Source organism: Dermacentor albipictus, chromosome 8, assembly GCF_038994185.2.
Source record: "Dermacentor albipictus isolate Rhodes 1998 colony chromosome 8, USDA_Dalb.pri_finalv2, whole genome shotgun sequence".
NCBI classification, from domain to species: Eukaryota; Metazoa; Arthropoda; class Arachnida; order Ixodida; family Ixodidae; genus Dermacentor; species Dermacentor albipictus.
The window spans coordinates 53623368-53644318 of NC_091828.1; the positions used below are offsets into that span (position 1 = coordinate 53623368).

Below are 20951 nucleotides of genomic sequence, written 5' to 3' on the forward strand. Positions count from 1 at the left end.
GTGATGACGTCACACAGGCTACAGATTGGGCCTCATATCGCGCCGTCGGTCGCCTCCCGGCGGTGGCCACCATTGTCCTTCCAGTAGGTCACGTGACATGACGTCACTTGATGAGGTCACACCGGCTGCAGATGGGGCCTCATATCGCGCCGTCGGTCGCCTCCCGGCGGTGGCCACCATTGACCCTGAAGTGAGATCACATGAGGTGACGTCACGTGATGACGTCACACCGGCTGCAGATGGGGCCTCATATCGCGCCGTCGGACGTCGGCCGGCGGAGGCCTCCACGCTTCGGTTCGCGCCGTCGCGCGCGACGCGGCTGCGGCGCCACCATCGCTGCATCACGTGATATGTGACGTCACGCCAGGGATGAAGCGGCGCGCGCCCGCCGTCACGTCAGTCTCTGTGCCCGCAACCGCGCCAGCGTCTTTGCGCCGGGCGTGTATGCAGTCAAGATGCCTCCAAACGCTAAGGATACGCTAAGGTTAAACCCAGTGGATGCTTCGCATCCACTGGGCTTAACCTTGATAAGATTCCAATTTTTTTGTCCAAATTTGGGTGCCAGATTCAAGAGAAATACTATAGGTTCTTATAGCCCCCTGTTACCAATGCTTTGCAATGAAAAGATGCTGTATAGCTTTTTTGTGGAGCTAAACATAGTTAAGGTTACTTAGTGCACCTAGCTAGCCTCTTCAATCGCACGCACTGACAGCAAACCGCTATCTGATATTGCGTTCTTGGCCTGACGCGAACAGTGCAGCCTCGAGTATTATAAGGCAGCTCTTGCCTTTCTACTAACCAGTGGACTCGACAAACGGCTGTAGATATACCGGAACCTATTAGACTTGTAGTTACGCACCTCTTTTTTGTTTCTTTCTTTTTATTTGGTCGCGACCACTCATCGCTTTTGCTTTCCGTCTCTCTTCCACAGTGCAGTGGAGAACGCCAGGGAGAGCAAGCTATAGCTGAGGCCGACATCTCCGCCTTTCTGTAAGTAAATCGCTCCCCCTATCTCTGTAATAACACCGAGGGTCTTCGTAGATTCTGTTGCTGTCTTCGTCGCTACGGTTGCTGATTGTTTTACACGGCGCACCTGTAGAATCCTGAGGCATTCGAAGAACTTGGGCGCCGAGATGTACCGGCGGTACAGGCCGAGCATGCCGAAATGGGACACTCCTCGGCTACGCAGGTTGTCTACAGCAGCGTTTAGGTTACCGCTGAGGGCGTCCGAGAACAGCGTGTCCTTACTGTAAGAACAAGGGTAGAGTGTGACGATGCAAGCGTGGCGCAAATTGTGCGTGAAAGATAGTCTCGCAGCCGTTGAATTAAAGGGAGAGTAAAGCCAAATATTAAGTCAAGACGAAGTGATGGATTAATGCTCGAGGACGTCTAAGGGGTAGATATTATCGCGAACAAAGTTTTGCTAATCGAGAAATCGAGGTAAATGCAGGGCACGATTTGCGACTGACCCGTGACATTCAAGGACGTGGGCGATGGCGCAGACACGCCTTACTATAATTCTGTGACTAGCACTCAACCTCTCGTAATAAAAAGATACTTCCATTGCATTATAAGACGGGAGAAAATGCTACTTGATCAGCTCTATTCGATGTTTAAAAGAAAGAACTCGCTGACATTACCATTGACAACGGCGCGGCCGGTGGAAAGGTTTGGTTTTTCGCTCAAGTAAAACTCTTGCTTGGGCTAGTTGGTTCATGCTTGAATTAGTAAAGGCAAGGCGCAGAAGACCAGGACAAAGGAACACAAACGACAGGACCGGCGCCGGTCCTGTCGTTTGTGTTCTTCTTGAGTCCTGGTCTTCTGTGCCTTGCCTTTACTAATTCAAGTTTTTCGCTCGCCCCTCTGCGCCACTCGGCCTTCGCATTTCAGTAGTTTAGTTATCGCGTAGTGATGCGTTGGTTCTATATGGCTCGCGAAACTGACACACACTGCAAGTAGCAGGGAATTCCACGCGCATGTCATGTCGCAGGAGATCCGAACGGTTCAGGCCACTTCACCGAAAGCAGCTGCAGCAGCGAATACAACGTTCTGATTTGGCTCGGTTTTTCCAAGGCCGCGCATTTGCGTTTCGCGAAGAAAACTAGCGCCGTCTGTCGGGTGCCGTTTCACTCAACGACGGCAGCAAGTATAGGACGGTGATGGCCCGTGCGACGTAATGCAACGTCACCATTTCTCCGCTCGTAGGCAGGCGACTTGAACTGCACTACAGGTATGTGGACTCTTTAATTGTGATTGTATCTAAACCATAGGCATTTCATGACACGAAACAAGCGCTGTGAGGTTTCTGCAATAGTAATTTAACATTTCACGATGACATATTTGCCTTTAGTGTCCCTTTACATGCGCAACCGGAATGAAATTTCGCTCTAGCAAAATTGGTTATACTGCATGAGTAATACATAATATCGAATCAGTATTAACAATGCTACTTCTAATCTTCTGATTATCTTAATAGCAGCACTTAAAAAGCACTTTAGCAGTAGACGCGTGAACCTGGTCGTTTGTGGTTCTAGCGGAAGTTCCAACGCACAGCCGCCCAGATAATCCGCGCACCACGAGCACTGTATCTTGAAACCGACCTGCGACTGGTACTGAGTCCAGCGCGTGCTGTTTCCGCGGCTGAGTTCGCGTTGATGCGAGACGCAGCACGAAATCGAATTCGCTCACTGCTGCTGCCGCGCTTCCTCGCTCCAGCGTTCTGACAGCGAGTTTCCGCGGTCGTCGAGTGAGATGTGCTCATGCTTGCTCGTGCGCGCGTGACGCCATGCCTGTCAATTTAGTTAGTGTGTCTGTGCTTACAAGTTCAAATGGCCGATAAAACCACCATCCTTACTTCGTAGATCTGTCCACTAATTTTCTTTCGAGCGAAACTGCGACTTTCTTGCACTATTAAAGACGGCTGTTTTCGCGAGCTTATCGCGACGCATGTCCTCGTATTTCAAACGTGATACATTAACGGTACTTATTAAACCTTCTTTCGTGAACTCTGCTGAACAAGTAGCAAACATCGATTGCTTAGTGCGTCTGCTGACACTCACACTGGAGAAAAGGAGGCGCCTACGCCCGTAATGCGCATGCTCTTGCTAAGCCTCAGGAAGTGGTCCAGGCCTGAGTCGATCCAGCCGGTCGGGTTGTTCTTCAGATAGAACGACTCGTAGAAGATGAAGTCGCACAGCCCATCGCCCGGAATGCTGCTGACATTCGTGAACTTTACGCTGACGGTGCAGATCAGCGGGCTCCGGAGCCAACCTGCACAAGTGTCGTGGTGTACTGAACAATGTTCTATCGTATCTGGCAGTCTCGCTGTCATTAGCTAGCATGCTAGGGTTTATTAGCTGCATGCCTGCTCTCTCAAGTTCACATGTCACATGACGCCATTGCGCAAATGCCGATGTTGCGCGTCCAGCCGCTATGGCCCAGAGTGGTGCTCGCTAACACTCCCAGGGCTAGATCTGGTACACATAGATGCCCAAGATAGAGGACGGTGTATCCGACAAGGTAACTGTAGCATGACTGCGCACCCTAAATGCGCAGATACTCTCGGCGCACGGTCCCACGCCTTATATAATCAAATGCTTGAATAAAACAATCGTTCTTGTTCTGACCATCATGCTGTTGCGTCGTCCTTGCTAGTTACATGGAGTCAGAAGTGGCCGCCGCGGACCGAAGCGCACCAGTAACGGCACGGAATTGACCTACTTCAGATGCCGGAGTCTTTGCGTCTGTCGGGCAACCTATCGAGAAATCGGTAGCGCTTCAAGCAAAGGTTCGAGCTGTATCTGCAAGCAACGGCAGTAGAGAAGGCCCCGACAAGTGGTGCTTCAAAAGCTGCACTCTTGCTGAGCTTCGCAGGAGACGAAGCGCTCGACATCTTCAACAATTTCTAGTACGACCCCGGTGAAAACAACGAAAGCTACGGAACTGTGGTGCGGAAGTTCGACGCTTACTTCTCCGAGGTGTGCAACGCAATTCGTGAAAGATCAGTAAAGTGGAAAGCTGGGCTAGTTGGTGAGTGATCATCATGCCTTGCTGGTGAAGTAGCGCACTGACACGGACACAGTGAAGGCAAACAGGAAAAGACGACACTTCGTCTTTGTCGTCTGTTGTCTTTTTCTGTTTGTCTTCACGGTGTCCGTGTCAGTGCGCTGCTTCACCAGCAAGGTATGATGTTCGTGAAAGATATCTATTTCGTACAATGTGCCAGGTGGAGAAGGAACCTTTCGAGAAATTCGTGCGCGACTTAAAGAAACAGGCAACCCAGTGCGATTTTGGGGATCAGCACGATTCACTGTTTAGAGACCAAATTGTGTTTGGTACGACCAACCCAAAGCTTCGTGAAAGAATGCTCGCAGAGAGAGACTTAACCCTACTAAACGCTGAAGAATTGTGCAAGGCTGCAGAATCGGCGGCACTAAGGAGCCAACTTTGGAATACGTCGGAAGGCTGCATTGTCTATATTTCAAGTCGCACAGTGTCAACGAAAACACAGCAGCAACGCGATGAAAAGCAGTGTAGCGATAATCAAGAGTACTGCTGCAGGAAATGCAACAGTAAACATAGGCCTAAACAGTGGCCAGCTTTCGGTAAGATATGGCATTCTTGCCGCAAGTTAACCACTTTGCAAGTTGTTGTCAGAAGTCGAAAGCCGTCAGTGAAGTCGGTAAAGTCGACGAGAATGACTTTGAGATTCTTGAAATAAGCTCCGAAAATGACCACGGGAAGGCCTGGACAGTTAAAGCACGTGTCAGTTGACGCAAAGTTACGTTCAAGGTGGACACAGGTTCGCAGGCAAGCTTGCTGCCATTTTCAACATACCGTAAGCTTCGAGCCAAAGAAGCATTACAACCTACCTGCTCAGTGCTGCGAGCATATAACGAGGGTGTAATTTCAAGCTACAGAGCAACGTCGCAGAAAGTGTCCGTTGGATCCACCGAGATTAGAATCAAATGTTTCGGCGTAAAGAATGGGTGTCAAGCCATCCTAGGAATCGATGCCAGTGAGGCGCTCGAGTTGGTTAAACGCTCGGTGGACACTGTGAATGCCCCCCTGAGTATGAACTTTTGAACGTCTTCCAAGGGTTGGGCTGCGTCAAGAGACTCCGTACAGCATGGTCCTGGAACCAGGCGCTGCTCCGGTCGTTTAGCCGGTCCGTAGGGTTCCACTTAAAGCAACCTCTGGAAAAAGAACTCTAGCGAATGACACGTGCGGCAATCATCGTCAGAAAATGGGAGCCCACAGACTGGGTAAGCCCTCTGGTCTTAGTACAGAAAAAAGACCGTGCTCTAAGGGTTTGCACGGATTTCAGAACAGCAAACATGTATGTCAAGAGGCAACACTTCTTGCTGAGGCGCGATGACATGGAAGCACGACTAACAGGAGCTACCTACTTTAGCTGTCGGGATTCAAACGCCGGATTCCATCAGGTGCCCCTGGACGAGAAAACGTCCAAGATTTGTACGTTCGCGCCACCTTTCGGCAGATAGCGCTTCTTAACGCTGCCATTTGGTATGTCGTCCGCAACTGAGGTGTTTCAGCAGACGCTTTGCTAGATATTTGACGTTTTACCTGGCGTGCTTACTTTTATATAGATGATATCCTCATCTGGGGCTCACAAAAGGAAGAGCACGATAAGCGCCAGGTAGTTCTCTTGAAAGCCGCTGAAACAGCTGGGTGAACGTTTTATCCTCGGAAGTGCAAGTTCGGCGTAAGAGAGCTACGCTTTCTGGGGGATATCATAGGCGAGAAAGGCATATCGCCAAACGCAGGGCTCGTTAAAAGTGAGGTTCAAATGCCCGGTGACAACATGCAAGGCCGATGTTCACCGTTTGCTTGGTGTGTTGAACTACTTTGGCAAGTTCATGCCGCAGCTATCTGAAAGAATGGCGCTAATAAGACCTCTTATCAAAGCTGGCACGGAGTTTGAGTGGGCGGAAAACCACGCCAAAGAGTGGAAAAGCGTTACGCAAATTTTGTCCACCGCGCCCGCGTTGGCAATCTTTGACCCGCGACGGGAAACAAAGTTGTATTGCGACGCATCGCAGAACTGCGTCGGCGCCGCTCTTTTGCAGCGCCACAATGAGTGACGGCCTGTAGCTTATGCATCCCGAGTCCTGAGTGAAGCAGAAAATCGTCGTGCTAAGACAGAAGACGAGGCCCTAGCAATTTGCTTCGGATGCGAAAAATTTCATCAGTTCGTCTATGGGCGGAAAGTGACGATCGAAACAGACCATAAGCCACTTTTGTCAATTGCTTAAGAGGATGTCGCTGACATGCCACCTCGTCTTCAACGATTCTTTGCGATTGCTCAAGTATGATTTCACCTTGAAGTATATTCCTGGAAGTACCTTGTGCTCACTGACTTGCTGTCCCGGTCGACTGCTGACAACCAAGACAAGGTGGTGCCACGGACGACGTCGAAGTTCACACATTTCAGCTACTAGGCAACAGAGTCACGGCAGCAACGCAGAAAGAACTGCAGGCGGCAACTGCTTGTCACTGCTACCTGCAGTCTGTAATCACTAGTTTGTCGCTGGGGCTACCGGTACAAGGTGACCTCAGTTCTTTTGAGCAAGAACTCAGATTTGTCAACAAAAAAACGATTAAAGGCACCGAAAGTGGTTATTCCAAAAAGCATGCTTCAAACAATGCTGCGAAGAATTCAAGCAGATCATCTCAGCATGCAAAAATGCAAGGAAAGAGCCAGACGTCTCGTATTTTGGCCAGGGCTCAACGCTGCGATCACTTCTATGCTGCAAATGTGCCCTACATGCCGCAAGTACGCTTACAAACAGCTGCAGGAACCACTTTAAATGCGACCCGTGCGATGTTGTGCATGACAGAGAAGGGGCTCACATTTTTTTCGTTTGCGGGAGGGTCGTACATAGTTGTTTTTGATGCCTTATCAAACTTTCCAGAAACTGCCAGACACATCGGGTCGATCAACCATTGCAGTCCTAAGTGCTATTTTTGCAAGATATTGCGTGCCAGTTGAAGTATGTACTGATAATGGTCCGTAATTTTGTAGCTATGAATTTGCGGAATTTTCAAGGAAATCAAGGACTTCACACACGTCCCATCCAGCCCTCATTATCCGCAGTCTAACGGGCTTGGGGAACAAGGTGTGCAGATTGTGAAGTGAATCTTGAAAACTGCAGACTCGGGGGATGATTTCTGGTTGGGCCTGCTGGCTTACCGCACTACCCCACTGGAGGACGGGCAATTGCCTGGTGAACTCCTTCAAGGAAGGCGCTTTCGTGCCAACCTCCCGGATTTCAGTGCTGTGACTGTGACCGACGTCAATAAGCAGTAAAAAAATTGGAGGACGCTTAAGCTTCGCCTTCAAGAGTGGGACGCGACAGCGTTCCCGTCGACCCGCCAAGGGGTATAAGACAATGCGCTACGGCACAGCGATCACTTACGATGCGCCCCGCATCGGACTTAGCGCCCACCTATCACGCGGTGAGCGTCGAGCAACGCAGCGTTCGGCGCGGCAACGAAACGTACGCCTGAGCGAACGGAACGAACCAAAGAACTCGGTGTCTCGGAGGGGAAACGATCTACGCCAGCCAAACGTCGTGATCGGCACGGGCAGAGAGATAGATAGTAATCTAAAGAAAGGAACGGCGCTTCATTCTGCAACCGGGAGCACGGCGAAGCGTCGTCAGGGGAGAGGGAGTCGGGACCGCGACGCGCCTGGCAGCGGTCCCAATGCGCGCGCGGCGCGCCTCCTGTCGGGGCAGCGCCGTACATTGAGAGGAGGGGGTCTTCTGTGTTTGCTGCAAGATGGCTCTGCGTGTGCGGAAAGCGCAGAAGAAATGCAGCGGAAACGCACTTCGCAACTTGTGTAATTGCGACTTCTGTACGTTACATGTTCATAATTACCGATATACACCGCAGTATAACATTCCACGGCTCGTTTCGAAGGCAACACCGCATTCACTAGAGGCGCGTTTGTACCGCTTGGAAGCATCGAACTCGTGGCTGAGTCACTTCCTCTTCAGCCACCGAGGTGAGCGGACGCGGAATGTCGGGCTCTTCGCGAGCGGCTTCAGCGGCACTTTTGGGCCGCGGTATCAGGTCAACTGAAAAACCAGGTCAGGACTACCAAATGATTTTACCAACGCTGCCAACAGGTGCGTCCGTGCTGCATACGGTTTTTTTACATGGTGACGTTAAGGCGAGGCCTTACAGAGTGGAACATTTTCGAGACGCTCTTACACGGCTGTCTCTGATGCCGGAAGTGGTTGCGCTGGGTGCATATCAAATGAACCATCTGTGGGCGGTGACTTTCAATGAGGAAGAAGGGAAAAAGAGGATTATCGCTGCGGACGCGTTTGATGTCAAGGACCACCGCTGTGTGGTCGTCGACCCGTGTGACAGAGGCGTCCGCATCAAGCTCTACTGGCTCCTTCACGGTGTACCTGACGACGACGTTCGCACTGCCTTGTCGCCTTTTGGAAAGGTGACTGAGATCACCAGGGACAGGTGGCGGGTACAAGGATGCGTTGACAAAGGGTCAACCACCCGTACTGTCACTATTAAGCTGAAGGCAGGCGTCACCGCTGAAGACTTGCCCCACCAGCTGCGAGTGGCGGAAGATGTTGCGCTCGTGCACGTCCCTGGCAGAGCTCCCCTCTGCCTCCGATGCCGTGGCATCGGGCACATACGACGCGAGTGCCGTGTACCACGCTGTGGGCTTTGTCGTCGTTTCGGCCACGACGAGACCCAGTGCGTCCGAACCTATGCCACAGTGACAGGCCCGGCATTGAAGGAAGATGTCACAGATCACTTGATGGACGTGGTCGACGCAGTGGAAGCCGCAAGTGAAGGGAAAGAGACCCAGCCCTCGGTGTTAACGCCCCTCAAGATGGCAACGACTGTTAATGAAGACAAGCCATCGGACGGCTGGAAAGACCCATGGGATGACACAGTGCAACCAACTAACTCAACAGAGGTCGAGGTAAAAGAGGCCAAAGAAACGTGCACATCAACAGAAGTGACGACCGGCGAACAGCATGACACTGACGACACCGTGATGCCAACGTCAAGTAGTGCACCTGCTAAGAGGCTTCACGAAGAGGCGGATGAGCTAGAGGAAAAGGATCAAGAGACTGGGAATGACGAGCCTCCTCCGAAAGCTACCCCGGGACGCCGACCGGCGTTCAAGCTCAAGCCCGGCGTTCCAGCCAAACGCCGTTCTACAACCCAGACGCCTCCGCGTTAGCGGAGGCGTTCCTGGGTCAGAAAAAATGTTGTTGGGGTCTGGGGACTGGGGTTGTGTGCAGGATGTGCATCGGCCGTCGTCATTGGGCTATGAAGTCCAGAAAACCATGGTCCGCCTCCCTAGACCATCGAGTCATCGTAGCAGATGTGAGACGGACGATGTGCGGTAATTGGCTTAGATTTCCTCCTTGTAAATGGTAGCCAATTTTTCGACTGGTCTTTGTGTCGCGACGTTGAACGTGCGTGGACTCAGCGGGCGTAGAAGGCAGTGCCAAGTTAACCGTATTCTTATTGAAAATAATATTGACTTATTGCCATTCAAGAAACAAAAATTGCAACTGATGAATGCACGGAGCAAATGGTTAACGTTTTCCGCCCTAGATATACCGTAAGTGTATGTCATGCGGCGGGTAGGTCTGGAGGCTGCCTTATTCTTTTACGTAGCAGTATTGCTGTAGTTGAAGCCGTCACGTCATCTCAGGATGGTAGAATGGTCCTCTGCGATTTTACTTTCTCAGAGATGCCTTGGAGGGCTTTATGTGTTTATGCTCCGAACGTAGCACGGGAGCGGGAAGCCTTTTTTGGTAATATTCAGCAGTACTTGAATTGTGAAAGACATGTCATATTACTGGGTGATTTTAATTGTGTTTGCTTTCCAGAAGATAAATCTAAGTTGACTAGTGTTTGTGATAAAAGTGCGTTGCTTTTAAGTTCGATTGTAAGGCAACAAGAGCTCGAAGACATTGGTTATGTGTTGTCAAGCCAAAGTCATACCATGTATACGCACTATCAAGGTCAGTGTCATGGCAGGCTAGACAGAATTTATGCTCCGTTAACCTTTGTACAGTTATTTTCAAGTTATCAAGTGCTACATGTTAGTTTCAGCGATCATTGCCTCGTTATGTCAACCATAGGAAAGAAACAAAAACCATCGAAATTCAGCTGGGACTTATGGAAGCTAAATGATAAGCTTTTGCAAGACGACGTTTTTCAAAAGGTAGTTCAAGAAAAGGTCGAAAATTTGCTCAGCATACCTACGTCAGCGTCCTTCATTGCAGAATGGGAAGTCTTCAAAAGAGACGTTAAATTAACCGCGATTGAAAGAGCATGCGTAGTCCATCACAAAGAAAAAGAGCGTGAGAAGGAATTACACCTTAGGCTAAAATACATGCTCAGCGCAGAAGGCTCTTCGCCTGGTTTATTTTCGAAAGAAATCAAAGAAGTTACGTCTGAACTTGAAGTCATGGATGAAGAAAAGTACAGGGGTGCGGTGTTAAGGGCAAGGGCGGAGAGTTTATGGATGGGGGAGACGCCTACCAAGCGAGCAATAAGTGACGAGAAGAAACACGCGGTTTCCAAAGAAATAACAGAAATAACTTATCAAGGGGAAGTCACTAGTGATGTTGGAATGATTGAGCACGCTTTTGAGTCTTATTACGAAAGTTTGATGGGGAAAAAGACATGCGATATCGAAAGGTATAGAACTGACTTCTTGCCATTAATGCCAACATTATCAGACGGGGTCTGTGAAGCGCTCGACAGACCAATAAGCCTTTCAGAAGTTGAGGATGCGATTGACGAACTTAGTCCCGGCAAATCACCGGGGCCTGATGGTCTGGGAGGGGCTTTCTATAAGAGCTTTAAGAGTGAAATAGCTGTAGCATTACATCGCGTGATAAGGGAGATGTACGAGAATAAGGAAGCACCTCCTTCTTTTCGGACATCGCACGTCATCTTAATTCCTAAAGCAAAAGATCCTGCACGACTTATGGCGGTTGAAGCCTACAGACCAATAAGCTTGACGAATACGGACTATAAGGTTTACACTAAAGTACTGGTGCGACGATTGCAGACCGTTATAAAAGAACTTGTGGGCCCCCATCAGACATGCGGTATCAAAGGCAGATCGATCTTTTCGAATATACATACTGCAAGGACCATACTGGAATGCTGCGATGAAAGGGAGGACAGAGTCGCTATGATACAAATTGACCTTGAAAAGGCTTTTGACAGAGTCGTCCATGATGTCATATTTTTGCTTTTAGAACATGTTAAAGCCGGTGCAGTGATAACAGATGGAGTAAGAATGGTGTACAAAGATTGCACCGCAAAGTTAGTAATTAATAGGAAATTAGGCGCCAGTATAAAAGTGGAGTCATCAGTAAAACAAGGATGCTGTTTGTCACCTCTTTTATTTGCCTTGTATTTGGAGCCTTTCTGTTTGAAAATAATTAAGAGCCAATCTATTCGTGGGTTTATCTACGCAGGAATTGAGACTAGAGTTCTGGCTTATGCAGATGACGTGGCAATTTTTTGCCGTGATACAGAAAGCGTGAATAACACTATGAAAGAGGTTGTTTCTTTTTGCGCCGCAACTGGAAGTGTTGTCAGCTGGACTAAATGCCTAGGTTTATGGCACGGCAGCTGGACACAGGTACCCGAGTATTTTTGCAATATGAACTGGAGCGTTACCCCTGGAAAATATCTTGGGGTGCCATTACAACATTATCGTGACAGTGCTGCGTATTGGATTGAAGAAGTAAAAAGAGTTAAAGATCAGACAGAAAAGTGGGGCGGGCATAATTTTTCGATGTTTTCAAAAGCTAGTGTTTGCAATTTGTTTTTAGTTACAAAGGTGTATTATGTACTACAAGTGTTATGCATGGCAAGGATTTCGGTGCAGAAACTTCACAGAGTGTTTGCGGTATATATATGGGGATCCACTTGGGAGACAACTAGCCGGTGTAACTTGTTTCATTCGGTGAAGAATGGAGGACTAGGATTAACACATTTGTTTTTGAAACAGATTGTTAGTAGGTTCTTTTTCTTAAGGGACCAAAGTGATATATTTCTGCGTACTGTTATTCAAGTGAGATTGAGTTCTTCTTTGCCTGAGTGGGTTGTCTCATCAACAAATGAACGCACTCGAACACCAATCGGCTTTCTGAGGGAAGTTGTTATGTCCTTTTCTTTATTGAAAGCGCATTTTTCGAATGAATTTCTCACTTCAGTGACGCGTAAGAAACTTTATAGTGATCTGGTTGATGTTTTCTTGCCGCATCCTGTTTACCGTATGATGTATAACTTAGGACCTGAACGCAATGTGCTGAAACGCGTTAGAAAAATGCCGGTTAGATCTTCAGCGAAAACCTTCTTTTTTCAATTGCATTCGGGCACTCTCCTTGTGAAGCCATGGCTGCAAAGCAAGGGCTTCTTTGTTCCATGGTCTGTTAACTGCATCATATGTAAGAAACCTGAAACTATTGACCACATCTTCTTGGATTGCCATGACTCAGTTTTCTTGTGGGATGTTCTCAAACGGACTCTGAAGAAAGACCTGCCGTTAAGCCCTTTCGGTATTCGGTTCTTACCGTGTGCAGACACAGGGGGAGTGCCGGCTGACTTGATGATGCTTTTGTGTATGAGCAGCGTGTGGAAAACGCGTATGGATGTCAGGAATGCCCGCGTAGATGAAAGGTCTGCGAGGGAACACCTAAATGAAAGTCTTACATACACGCGTGATGCTCTCAAGCACATGATTGAACCCCCAGAGTGGTTTCAGGAGCTTGACACTTTGGTGTCTGTGATATCCTCTTTGAGTGCCTTTTAAATAGGTAGTCTCGAAGTGATGTAATATTATTTTTCTGCACCAAGTGACCTACTCTGTACGCGTTTGATTGGTGTTGAAATCAAGGTAATAAAGAAAAAAAACTCGTGGCTGAGTGGTAGCGTCTCCGTCTCACACTCCGGAGACCCTGGTTCGATTCCCACCGGGCCAATCTTGGAAGTTGCTTTTTATTTATGAAGCGCCTGCCGTGATTTATCGCTCACGGTCAACGCCGGGACGCCGACACCGCCGACACCGGCTTTTCTGCGACACGAGCTCCTTAACGCTATCGCGTTAAAATCAGCTAGAAGGCCTCTGCCTCCTCTCCAAAGGGGTAGCATCGTGAGGCTCAGAGATACTGCATGGTCCCGAAAAGCTCAAGTGATGGGTATGTCCTACCCAAAGTCTTACCTGGTAAAAACGGAGGACCAGAAGCTCCTCAGGCGCAACTGTCGTCACCTACTGCAAACCAGCGAGCGGCTTTTAGAGGCAAGCGATGACTACATCGATACCAACCCAGCGGACAACGACGTTGGTTACCGTTCAATAGCGACAGCTCCAACCTCGCAGGCAATCGCGCGTCAACCACCGACAATGGGCAACCCTTCGACTCCGGTTGTACCACCGCCAGATTTAGGAAGGTCGACCGGAACCGTGAAGCCACCGACACGTCTTCATTATGACGAACCTTTTAATCAAGTGTCTGTATAATCCTTACATGCGGTGAGATGAACTTTCAACAACTTTTTAGGAAGGTGTGCAATTTGTTTGTTGCCGGAAAGGGATGGATCCGACAAGGGAACTGTAGCATGACTGCGAAGCCTAAATGCGCAGATACTCTCGGCGCACAGTCCCACGCCTATATAATCAAATGCTTGAATAAGGCAATCGTTCTTCTTGTTCTGGCCATCATGCTGTTGCGTCGTCCTTGCTAGTTACAGGCGGATTGATGGCCGTCGCCGTAGGACAATTTGCAGTGCAACGCACATCTGATGCGGAGGTTACGAGTTCTACTACAGGCGACAAGAGAACTTTTCGTCCACTTTCATTTCCCGTTTTACTCATTAGTTTTTACATTTCAATTACAACCACAGCTAATTACCCTTACGTATTCCTTGGCTTCATTGCCTGTAGGCTTTTTATGGTAACGTTCTGTCGTGTAAGTGAAGCGTCCTGGATTTTTGGGCGTGGTCCAAGAGCCGAGGCAGCCTGTGATGCGAAGTAATGCAGAATGGCGGCGCTGTTCACGTATGAACTAAAGCAAGTCAAGAGATCAGCGGAGCGCTTCTCGATATTCTCGCATACTTCCAGTGTTTTAAGAAGCGCTGGGCATAATGTGCAATGATGTCAAGGTTTCAACTAGCTCGACTTTCACTTCTAACGACACGCATAAGCGCCGGAAATGTTGATGTCAGTTGGCACGACGCGATATTTGTCGCAATAAATCTCGACTACAAAGCTTGGCGTTAATCTTGAGAATCAAAGCTTTGCACTAGGCCAATGCTAGCTCGCTGGGCCCGCTGGCCCATAAACCCGCTCAGCTATAACTCTTTAAAGAACTACACGCGGAACACCAGGAGGCAGGAAGACAGCAGTATGTATTTGAGAGCAAACGCGGGTAGCCGATAGTCTAGTTTACATTAAGTGTAAGAAGCCGACTTGGAAAGGCCGTGTATTACGAGGCGATCGGTTGTGTAACAAAATTGATGCCAATGGAAGAAAAAGTCGGTAGAGTATGGCAGAGGATTACCTACTGCAACGAGATGGTAAAATAGGCACGGTACGGAGGTCACATGGGGAGACCTTCGTCTTGGAGCGCAGATTAAACGCGCTACCGCTGCAACTGCCACTGATGATGATGACTCGCAGTGGAGTCTATGGTTATTTTAAGCGGCAACCGTACGTGCGGGCAAGTTGCTGAAAGTCTGACGAAATTTGGACAAAGTGGCTTGCTTTCACTGTGTGTTTCAGATGCGTTTCCGTTTTCTTCGTTTCTATTACGTGTGAGCAACAAATATTGCGATAAGCATTGCACGGAGAAATTTTATTTAAGCGAATCAGTTCGAAGGCAGCTTTATTTGCACTGTTCCGAGTGCATTTTAGAACAGGACGCGTTTTATAAAAGGCCACCATCCTTACCCCGGCATCTCCGTGGTTGGCAATGCAATGCCGCCCTCTAAGAAACACGCCGACACTAGCGGACAACTTTCTGTAGCTATGAAGAGAAAGCTACAGGCGCGTCGCTGCTACATACGTGTTACCGCGCCAAGTAGTCGGGCAGCGTGCGACAGTGGTTTTGCTTGCCCGCAACAGACGCTGCACCGGCGCAGCTTCCACGTGCGACGGTTTCGCGTTTTCTCAGACGCGGAAGGGAAAAGCCGCAAAATAAGTAAACCTTTACACGCAGTGGTGCCCTCTGTTTTATTTGACTCTTGCTCATAAGGTGTTTGTTTTCTCTTTCCTAGTCTAAACTACCGTGTATTAAAACGGGGGACTGAAGTAGGAAGACGGTAGTAAAATACATAGCAATCTATGTAAACGCGCTCATTTACCACATACCCACTAACTTCATTTTTAATGGTGTATCGTTTTATGGCCATCATATTGCATATGGTTCTTGGTTGTTTGCTTGTGGTGTGCCCAAACTCCACTTTACGCGTACCACGAAGCAACTCCTTAGGTGTTTAACTCCAGGCACTGGTGGAACATGTCGCGTGACCTTATACTAATGGCGCGGAAAACGATTTACCATGCGAATACTTCATGGCCGTGGCGTGGTTTGCCTCCGTAGCTTTCCCTTCATAGGCACAGAAAGTATATATATATATATATATATATATATATATATATATATATATATATATATATATATATATATATATATATATATATATATATATATATATATAGTATATATATATATGTGTGTGTGTGTGTGTGTGTGTATAGTCATATAATGAGAAGCCAACAAACAATGACACCTAGCATATGCAATTTCCCCTATGTTGTTCTTGGTGTCAGTGTTTGTTGGCTTCTCATTATACGACTAAGAAATATCGGGTCCCTCGGTTAGCCCCCTTTGTTCTCGTCTATATATATATATATATATATATATATATATATATATATATATATATATATATATATATATATATATATATATATATATATATATATATATATATATATATCAGGGTCTGTACCATTAGAGAAACCTGCAAGACGTGCAGTGTTCAGGGAATTCGCCTGTTATGCATAATTCAGGGAGAAGAAATGAATTTTCCCCACCGATTTCTTTGGATAAGGGAAATATATAGGTACCTTCGGCAATGCAGAAACCAGTAGTATGGCAAACGGAACCGAAACTTTCGATTGAACTTACACAATCAGCATATAATGGTGCATTTTGCTAGTTTTGTGAATGTGAGCCTGGCTAGGTGGTTGGAATATCATGAAGGACATGATTCAGTCAATTTTATAGAGCGTCTCGACTGACCAACAGCTTAGCGGTCTTCGTTGTTGAAAATTAAAAAAAAAATAAATATGACGACTTATAAACCACCACTTCCTCGCATCTGAACCACCAATATCATAAAATGCCAGGAACGTTCCTTGAAATGAACCACGAAAAACTTGGAAAAAAATTGGTAACTTGAATATGTCAAAGTTGCATACACATCATGCCTACGGTAGAGGTATTTTCCATGTTTATAGTCTAGGGTAGCAAACACAATATTATACTCGGGTTCCCCTCCTTGCTTATCTAATTTTTTTTCGGCTCTCTTAATATTAGACGGTACCCGAGAAAGAGCGAGGACAGCGGTCAGCGTGAGCGGCCTCGTTTGGCTGGACCTCGTTTACTTTTTCATGAAAAATTGATCTGAGGAAGCGGTAATGCAAAAATTTCAGCAAATTGACTCCGTAATATTGGCAGTTTGTCGTTAGGCATTCTAGAATATCGATAGTATTGCGGTAGCTTCAGAAAGGAAGTGTCTGAAATGTTTTCGATATTACTGATTACTATTGGTATCACTATCGTTTACATTAAAACAGCTTAGTAACATTTGCTATTGAGAGTTCTATTGAATGCTTTGTAGTTGTTAGCTAGCGATATTCCCAAAAGCTTTGCGATGACTAATCATTAGTGACATTCTGTTATTGCGTTCTTACAAATTTTTTTTGCAGATTAAAACGAAACATTTTCCATTGCTGTGAATTTAGTAAATAAGCCTGTCGCTTACATGCACTCAAAACTAAATATGTTACACGAGACCAACAAAATTAGTTTTATTTCTCTATTTTCGAATCTAAAACTGCAATTAGGATTTGGTGCAGCGCGACCGTGCCCATTTATAGCGGCTCTTTTGCCTTGTAAGTAAACAGTTATACGTCCAACTTAATGTCACCTGGCTTGCTCTCCACTCTTCACTGTTAGAAATTACACACATACAGAGAGGCTGGGAGCATGCGTCCTCCTTATACCGAAGTTCCAAGAGCGCACAAGTATACCTCATAGCCACATCAGCGACAAAAAAAAATTAAATTATAGGGTTTTACGTGCCAAAACCACGATCTGGTTATGAGGCACGGCGTAGTGGGGGACTCCGGAAATTTTTACCACCTGGGTTTCTTTAACATGCACCTAAATTTAAGTGCACGGGTGTTTTTGCACTTCGCCCCCATAGAAATGCGGCCGCAGTGACCGGAATCAGCGACTGAGGTTGTGGAGTTTTGGCTCGCTCTCCAGCATTATAAGAATTTGCTGTTGCTTGCATATGGTTCTTGGTTGTTTGCTTGTGGTGTGCCCAAACTCCACTTTACGCGTACCACGAAGCAACTCCTTAGGTGTTTAACTCCAGGCACTGGTGGAACATGTCGCGTGACCTTATACTAATGGCGCGGAAAACGATTTACCATGCGAAAACTTCATGGCCATCACACGCAGATGTGTCAATCTGCAGCCCTCAGTGACGCGTGCACTGCGAGAACGTAGACCTCTTTTCTTGCACGCCGCGTCGGGGATGGTTCAGAGCGTGTATATACATGAAAGGAACGTGGTAGAGAAGAAAGGAGACGCGAGAAACTCGTTCGACGTTTGCACCGCGTCGAATGTGCACAATACCTCCTGGAGAAAAGGTGACCCGAGAAAGGAAAGAAACGCTACTACTAGGCACGACAGCGGTTAAAGGGAAACAGGATAAACTTAAGCTTCAAGGTACGGTACGGTACGTTTCTGTTGTTCCTGAAAAACAAATACCATGCAAATATGTCAAGCGGACAACTTATGCAGGGAATGCAGAACCAGAGCCGCTATAATTAAAGTTGACCGCAGGGTCTAGGCTACATACGGAAGCGGTCGCACGTCGAATCAACACTCCTCTGCCCCCGCGGTAGCCTTGCGGCTATGTCATTGCTCGAGGTGGCGCATTTGATCCCGACCGCGGCAGCCTCATTTCGACACGGGCGAAAAAAAAAAAACGCTCATGCACTTAGATTTAGCGACACGTGCAGGTGGTGTCAAAAGGGTGTCAAAATTAAACCGGAGTTTTCCACTACGGCGTGCCTCATAATCCGATTAAGGTTTTGCCACGTACTGCCCCATAATTCAATTAAAGTTTACTACTTCTCCTACTATGCGATCTGCCATGCGAGGCAATGAGAATGCTCAACCCTCTCATAGGTTATGAAATATGGCTCACAACAATGCCTCAAGCAAACGAAACACCTCTCCCTGTATGTTCTGTGTACTAGCATACAAACGGCAGTGGTGCATGCAAGGTATCCTTTGACATCAACTTAGCACTCTCGTGTTCGACTGAGCGTTGAGCAAATTAAACACTCACCGTTAACATCACTGCTAATTTTCGTCAATCAAAGCAAACAGCACAGGAATGTTTGTTTACATCGATTCCCACAGTGCATGGGATCTGCGTAAATTTTTGTTTTCTCGCCGTCTATACGTAGTGATTCAACTATCAATAGCTTTGCATTACTTTGAGCAAGACGAAGACGTAAGCACGATCTGCAAAGAACAAGCGTTGGTCCTGTTTAGTTCGTGTTAATGCGCTGTGCCTTTTTAAACAATGTAACAATGTCTGATAATGGCGGTGAGTAAGTAAAGAAGCTTTCACTAACACTAACAATACTTGTTGAGGTTGCCCTTGTAAGGCCGTACGCAGAGCTAAAAACGCGCGGTAAAAAGCGAACGCTCACGATTTCTCGTCGGTGTCATTTGCGAGGGCTGCGTTGGGATACCGTGCACAGTCACTGCGGGTGGCAAGGCCATTACTATTGAGGCTGGCTCGCCAGCGGCACCACTCGGTGCTTGCTTTGCTGCACCGCTGGCTTTAACAGGCGTCGGCTCTTCTTCGTCGTACGATTCACCTGGGATAAGGGGAAAAATTGCCGTGTTTGAACGCGGTTAAACGAAGTTCGTCGAGCAATAGCACGGTTTTGCTTGCTTTGGGAAAGGACAGAAACGCTGCTCAGCGCCGTCAGCAACTACCGCCCCTGCAACTGCACCACGTGACAACACACAGACACTGCCCGGTACGGCAGCAGTAGCGAGCGAATCGACCTTCACGCGACGTCTCGCTTCAACGCGAACTAAGCGGCGAAAGCACAGCGCATCCGAAGCTACCAGCACTCGTGCACATTGTCCACATCGCAGATTTCTTTGATGATATGGGGGTGCACGTCGCGTGCGCAGCACCCACGGGTAGTGGCAGGCTAAGTCGCAGTTTGACCACGGCTGAGCTTGAAGGTCAGATTTACAGAACCAGGCATTTTTTGGGTTTCTACCTGGAGTAGTAGACCTACAGCTCTAAAAAGGCAGTTTCGTCCGAAGGCGAAGCATTGAAAGCAATGAGAAGGTTCAGCGTCACGCTCGAGTTCCTTACATGGCGTTTCAGCAATACGCGGAGGCTACGTGGAGGACGCTGAACGCGACGCAACTGCTACTGTGCAGCACAAACAGCGCCCTGGCATCCAGGCGTCTCAGAACACGGGCGCGATCAGCGGCAGCGTTAGAGATGTCGTAACTTGGTGGTGAACGAGGTGAGACTGACGGAAATTGTGGAAATATGTCAGGGCTAAACGTGATTAAGGGTGTAAATCTGTCTATAACACACCATTGCAGCCTTTCTACGTGTAAGCGTGTGGGTTATAGATCGTTTTACACCCTTGTTCACTTTGAATATTTATGTAGGGCTTCATCGCGCAAAACTATTTGAGGCTATGATGCGCGAACTACAAGGTTAGATTGTGTAGTCAGCTGCAGAGCAACCAAATGATTGTCGCAGTTCAAGAAACCCGTTGCCTCTAAATAATTAAAAACATCGTTAAGCGATACAAGTGCGTTTTCCTACATAATCACAGTGGTGCTACTGTCTTGTGAAATTCGTGAAAGTACTTGTCTTTATCTCTCCAGCGCTGGGTATATTACCAGAATGTTATCCACAGTTAGCGGTTGGTGGCGTGCATTACACACCGGTTTTTCTTCGGAGTAAAGTGTGTGTGCACAATGCACCGCCATTATTGCACAGTTATCTGCTTTTCTCATTTCCTGGAATACCAATGTGACTTTGGACCCAGCAGAAACGAATTACTTTGCTTTTAATGGTGTAAATTATCCTACGGTGCCGAATAAAGCGATACACCCTTAAAAATGAAGTTAGTGGGTATCTGGTAAATGAGCGCGTTTACATAGATTGCTATGTATTTTAGTACCGTCTTCCTACTTCAGTACTAGCCAGCGGCTAGTAAAGGTAGTAAGTGTTGCCTTTACTAGCCAGACAGGTTTTTTATCAGCTATTACTGAAGAACTTGTAAGCTGCGACTCCCTCGTCTGGCCGTGGTATATTATGTGGTGATTGGGACCTTCTTATGCAAAACTTAGACAAACTGTAGTGTTGGTCATTAGGTTGTTCTAACACTTATGTGAGACGTCTTAGCGCACATATACGCAGACAGTAAGCTTTAGAAGTTTAGGTACAGAGCTTTGATTATTTATACGAAAACATATGTGCAACAATTGCTTCCCCAAACCACGGCTACAAATACGCTTCAAGTTTGTCGTAGACTCCTTATCGCGTAGCACCTT

General features: G+C 47.5%; 2 protein-coding genes across 3 annotated transcripts in view; one reads left to right on the forward strand and one right to left on the reverse strand.

The window, feature by feature from the left end:
- The window catches only part of LOC135921642 (uncharacterized), an 80410-nt gene that overhangs the window by 39147 nt on the left and 20312 nt on the right, over positions 1-20951 (reverse strand). For both annotated transcript variants that reach the window (XM_065455921.2, XM_070522820.1), the window contains 3 exons: positions 19064-19234; positions 3060-3270; positions 1094-1247 (listed from right to left, as the gene is read on the reverse strand). In XM_065455921.2, the coding sequence (XP_065311993.1) occupies positions 1094-1247; positions 3060-3270; positions 19064-19234 (536 nt within the window). The remainder of the gene's footprint in view (positions 1-1093; positions 1248-3059; positions 3271-19063; positions 19235-20951) is intronic.
- LOC135921661 (uncharacterized) lies at positions 8045-9244 on the forward strand. Its single transcript, XM_065455954.1, has one exon. The coding sequence runs from the start codon at positions 8045-8047 to the stop codon at positions 9242-9244; it is 1200 nt and encodes a 399-aa protein (XP_065312026.1).

Excerpts from the sequence above, each read along its gene's own strand:
- LOC135921661 (XM_065455954.1), top strand. The coding sequence starts at position 8,045 with ATGTCGGGCTCTTCGCGAGCGGCTTCAGCGGCACTTTTGGGCCGCGGT.